The 5,756-nt window shown below is 37.4% G+C and overlaps 1 protein-coding gene across 1 annotated transcript in view; it reads left to right on the top strand.

Annotated features, from left to right (window-relative positions):
- Positions 1 to 3,881: 3,881 nt before the first annotated feature.
- nfat5a (nuclear factor of activated T cells 5a) overlaps positions 3,882 to 5,756 on the top strand; it is a 23,634-nt gene continuing 21,759 nt past the window's right edge. Inside the window, exon 1 of the mRNA XM_014012294.1 lies at positions 3,882 to 4,229. Within this exon, the coding sequence (XP_013867748.1) occupies positions 4,157 to 4,229 (73 nt within the window). The 5' untranslated portion in view covers positions 3,882 to 4,156. The remainder of the gene's footprint in view (positions 4,230 to 5,756) is intronic.

Genomic DNA, 5,756 nt, shown 5'->3' with positions numbered 1-5,756 from the left:
CAACGCTTCTTGGCAGTAAATCTTGTAGCTGGTAATAGCAACAGCAAAAATAAACCGTTCAGCAGAGAAGATTTGGCAAATTTTTCATGTGCGTAACCCACATACTTAGCTCTACTGCTCATCCCACAAATGCATGTTCCTTACAAATGTGGCACCATTTAAAAAGGGAAATTAACAGGATTTCCAACAGTACAAATTACATTGCATTGTTACAACAAAGAAAAAATATACAGTACTTACTAAATACAGATTTCCTTACTTTTTTGTGCTAAGTTTAAATACAGAAAACAGACAATTCTAAATGAAATAAAATTTGCACAGGCATAAAACAACAAATAAAGATAAACAGGAAGCCTATAACAGCTGAAGACCTTCCAAAATAAATTTACTTTTCATCATTGCAACTATCACTGTAGCTTTATTAAATACCTAAACTGGCTATGTTTCTCTACTTGATGCCTTCAATAAACATTTTCTGTGTAAAGCAAAGAAAAGAACAGAACTTTACCATAAAATAAAGGTTTTTATTTCACGACCTAAACACCTGCAGTGACTTGTACTAACGTGGCCTTTGTTGGATGTATATTCCCAGAGTAACAGAGRCTTTAACTGCAGATTTACGCATGATTAATCTGAGTGTTTAGGTTTGTTTACATACATGYGCTGTATTAGTTTTTTTAATAAACGCTGTTTGAAAGTTAACCGTTTTCACTCACTTGGCGTAGTAAACCCAACCATCCTTCGTAGTTCTTTCCTCCCAGCCGGGCGGTAACTCATCCTCGCTGTCCGTATCATCCATACCGGCGTATTTCATGGCCATATTTCAACTTCTGGTCGTAAACGACGGAGAAATACACGCACAGAGACCCAGAGAGAAAATGTATCTGCTCTGAGAGACGAATGCGGCTGTCAAAAGTAGCACTTCCGTAATAACACAGTGACGACAGCCGAATTGCATTATGGGAAATTGAGGCGGAGAAGAGGCAGCAAAATCCGGTTCAATTTAGATTTTTCTCTTATCTGCCGAGCACCACATGGCTGGATTCTTTCTGTATACAATTAAGACCCATTTCATAAAATTGTTTTTGTGTTTTCCAAGGCCATCTTGAATAGTGTTGTAGAGTTACATCCAATGATTATTTATCAAATGTTTATTATGCAAAAACATTATTTCACCTTTCAGCAATGAACAATTGATATCTTAAAAACTCTGTTTGAGATGTTGAAGTGTCTATTTAAACTTCCATCAAGTATGTACTAAACTAGATTAGTTTTTGTCACGGGCGTGGGGTGAATGAACCCAAAAGCAGGCAGACTCAAAAATGCTCAAACGATAAAATATTTAATAACAAAAACAAAAGCTGACAAGGCAGCAAAACATACAAAACTTCTTGGAGGCACACAAAAGGATGAGGGACCGRGACGATGGACTGAAGCCATACAATGMATCAGCCGTGAATGAAGGAGATGGACCAGAATATACAGTATACACAGAAGGAATGAGGATGATGAACTACAGCTRAGAAAGGGYTGATTACAAACAGACAGGTGAGGAGGAATGAGCTAGAGAGAACTGAGGACTGAGGTGAAATAACAAAGGCATGAAATGGACAGAAGAGGGAGACAGCAGACAAGACACAAGACCACAGATCCTCACAGTTTTGAGATGTGATGAATAAACATGATGTATCATCCATATGAAAAAACACAAAACTTTCAAATAAAATAAGAACTAACAAATCCATCTATTGTGGTTATTTTCAAACTATAGTTGACAATCAAATAAACAATTACAAATTATATTTAATACCATCTTACTCTGAAATTTTAATAGCCAATTTAAACACAAACACATCATGAAAAGCATGTGTATTGAAGCCCATGAAAGAATGAAAGAATCATGAATGTTGAGAGAAAAATTAACCGACCTGTTCCACCTCTAAATAGTCACACAGCCACAGTGAAAAACACTGAGGACTGTACACATTAACTTAAAGTATAACAAGATGTTTAATTTTCCACATCTTGGTTCTGTATCCTGCCTTTCTCTGTCCTGTCTAATATGTCCACATCAGGATGATTATTTACAAATTGGTGGGGAAACAATGGTTTAATTTCTTCCCAAAATTTTGAAAGCACATTCACCCCAGGGTCAGATGTTCATCATTCAGCAAAGTGCTTCACCACGTATTCCACGGGCCTGGCTTTGTGCTTTTAAATAACAYGTAAGATAAGTTTTCAGATTTATTCAACAATTATTGGGCCAAACAAAAAGATTTTGCAAGATTTTGTAACTTATTATGTCACAGAAAGTGTTTACATTTGAGCTTTTGGATAAAAAATATAAAATATCCCTATGATAGATTTTGTAATGATTAACTTTTGATCATGAAAAATGATGACAAAACTTAATCTTTTTGTTTTTGACTTCATTTTTGTGTCTAAAGACTGATCATGTGTTCATAAGAGCATGGACCCTGAGGAGTGGTACTTTAACCTTTGATGACTAACACCAAACTGAGTCATCACTGAGTCAAAATGAAAGACTCCCCTGCAATATCACAATCATGCAAAAAAAAAAAAAAAACATAATGGCCCTTGTTGATACGGAGACATAATACAGAAACAGTACAATGATCTACTGTCCATGATGGCTTAAAGGGGTCCATGATTAGTTGTAACATTAGACTTTATTTGATAAAAAAAAATATTTTAACTGTAAAATAAAGACTGTAAAAACACTGTTTGCTGTTTAGTTTTGTAATTTTTTAAAAATATATTTAAACATGGATGGAGCCATTTTATTTACACACAAAGCATTCTGGGTAAATGATGATGCGGATAGGTCCTCGGTGTGAGCGAGCTATATCCACCCTGAAGGTTTATCTTGGACAATATCTGATGATCGACTCTTTTAAATGAAACCAGAGAGCGTTGACAGAGAGGAGAAGGTAGAAATGATTCAGTCTACAACCAAAAAAAAAAAAAAAGATGGACAACAGAGCTGCTTCATGGAAGAAGACCCTCAGCCTAGCCTGTTAATCTTTGCGCTAGCGTTGACGCTATACTGCCTTATATGTATTAGCTTGGCACTAGTGCGACCAACAAGCTAAACTGAGGTCCTCCATCCATATTTTCTGTTGCAGGCTGAGTCATTTTTGCGTTCCCCTCTCTGTCATGTGGATGGAGGACTTCAGTAACGAGAGGAGAATGTGTGGTGCTGAGCTAATACATATATATGGTGATAGCGTCGGCGCTAATGCTAAAGCTAACAGGCTAAGCTGAGGTTCTTCTTCCATGAAGCAGCTCTGTTGTCCTCCATGCATATTTTCAGTTACATACTGAGTCATTCATACCTTCTCCTCTCTGTCAACGCTCTCTGGTTTCATTTAAAAGAGCCAGTCATCAGATATTGTCCAAGATTAACCTTCAGGGTGGATATAGCTCGCTAGCAGCCTTGCACGGAGGACCTATCCATGTCATCATTTACCCAGAATGCTTTGAGTGTAAATAAAATGGCTCCATCCATGTAATATATTTTTAAACTTTTGGTTTAAAAATTCTAAAAACTGAACAGCCTACAGTATTTTACAGTCTTTATTTTACAGTTAAAATAAACATCAAATCAAGTCTAATGTTACAACTAATCATGGGTCCCTTTAACACAAAGCAATAAATTCACTTCCACACTTTCTATTATTATAAAACCAGGTCTGTAAAAAATCAGCTTTGAGAGGAGCATCATGAAATAACATGAACAAATCTTTCGTCTGAATCTACTCTGGAAATGCAGCAAAATGGTATGACTTCCTTATGCGATTCACACTCGTGTAACCTCACTTAACCTACTGCGCATGCTCAACACTGCTTTTGTAGGCGGGGCCACGAGGTGGGCCGAGTAACAGTAGCCTACTGTGTTTGTGTGTGTTTGTCTTGATGTAGCACGAAACGTGTCTATCAGCAAAGACACACATCTCAACGTGAGACGTGCTAAATAACGGTTTTTGTTTTTCTTTCATTGAGAATTTGTTTTGTTTTTTGTTGCCCCGAGATTGTTTCGATGCTGTACCTCACACGGCGCAGCATTTCGCAGGAATTATTATTGTTTCTTCTAAAGACTGTCCGCTCCTCCTCCTCCCCTCGATGAAGCGCTGTGATGCCCTCTGATTTTATATCCCTCCTTAACTCGGATATCGACCTTAATTCCCCTAAGTCTCTATATTCGAAAGGTAAGCTTCTACTTCAGAAAGGGAACCGTAGACCAGTCCGTTTTGTGTTTTTGTTTTGTATGAAACCAATGAATGTCTTGGTGGCTACTGTTAAGCTGCTAGCTAGCTGTAGTTAGCTTTTTTTTTTTACGCTCTTACTTAGCTAGACTGGCTAGCATAGTTGGTTGCGTTTGTCGAACGACCAACAAACGCGGAAATGCCAGATGCTTTTACTGAAATTGTTTTACATTTTGACTTTAAACTAATGTGTATCACATTATGGGTATGATTGATTAACCTTGTCGGAGGTCTCTTAGCAGTCACCACATTGTTCAGCGGTTTAACGTAAGTCCTGCTTGGATAAAAGAGGTGTGTGTGTGTGTGTGTATATCCTCAGGCACGTGTGTGAAGGTTGGTGTTTTCGTGCATTTTCATTCGTTTAGGTTTGACTCCCCTTTGGTTTGTTTCTCCTCAGATCCTYTGGTTTTTCATTCAAAGTATTCAGGTGTTGCCAATTCAAAGTCAGCATAAAAGGCCCGCTGGGGCTGAAAGTGCACTGCTCTGTTATTATTAGGAGGGCGTTGCTTCGTGGTCCAAGAGCACTCCTGCTCATCTCATTGTGGGATTAGCTTAGTAAGTAACTGAGTATTGGCATTCAGCAGATCTTAGTATCTAGATCAGCTCTGCCCCTGTTAACTGGGGGGTCTTCAGAAGGTGTCTGATTGCACTGGCTGCTTTCACCCTGCTGCACATCATGAGGTTAGACTTGTAGTATGCAATGAATTGGTCTGTTATAAAACAATATTAACACACCCTGCCCAAAAATTAATTAATTAAATGAATAAAGAGAAAGGGATGCATTAAAATTAGTCCGTGTCTTTGGTATTTCCGTGAGATTATTTTCTGGTGGTTTTTGTTCTCTAAACTCTGACCATTTATCTCCTGCTCAAGTCCTCATTCACAGTTCATGTCAAGCACAAAAACAACAGTTCATATACTTTAGYTTGATTAATGACACATTACATTAAATGCCAGGTAGAATCAGCAGAAATGCTGTAAAACTGCTGTCCTCGAATGATTTTATATTGCACCTGCAACTTGAGACTTTCACATTGAAAGCCTTTATGATCAGTCTGTCAATCAAAGGTGGATTCATCCTCAGCTCGATAAAATATTGATGTATATTACCGTTTCCTTTTATATAGCATTATGACTCAGACAAAAAAGCAGCTAAGCTGTTTTAAGATTTTTGCTCAGTACTACACAAATAATTTTTTTTCTTTATATTTGTTAGGGCTGTGTATTGGCAAGAATTTGGCGATACGATACCTATCATGACAGAGGGGTCACGATACGATATATCCCGATATATTGCGATACTGTAAACAAGGCGATATATCGTGATATATTGTGATTTTTTTGTCCAAAAATTCTATTAAATAAAAACCTCTTACTGGGGGAATACAAAAGAAAAACCAAAATTCATTGTCTCAGAAAATTCTAATATTACATAGACATACTTTTGATACATTGAGCTGTGTTCTGCTT

This window comes from Austrofundulus limnaeus, unplaced genomic scaffold (assembly GCF_001266775.1).
Source record: "Austrofundulus limnaeus strain Quisiro unplaced genomic scaffold, Austrofundulus_limnaeus-1.0 Scaffold90, whole genome shotgun sequence".
In the NCBI taxonomy this organism is placed as follows: Eukaryota; Metazoa; Chordata; class Actinopteri; order Cyprinodontiformes; family Rivulidae; genus Austrofundulus; species Austrofundulus limnaeus.
The sequence above is the reverse complement of the archived record's forward strand: the minus strand, read 5'-3'. Positions and strand labels throughout refer to the sequence as shown.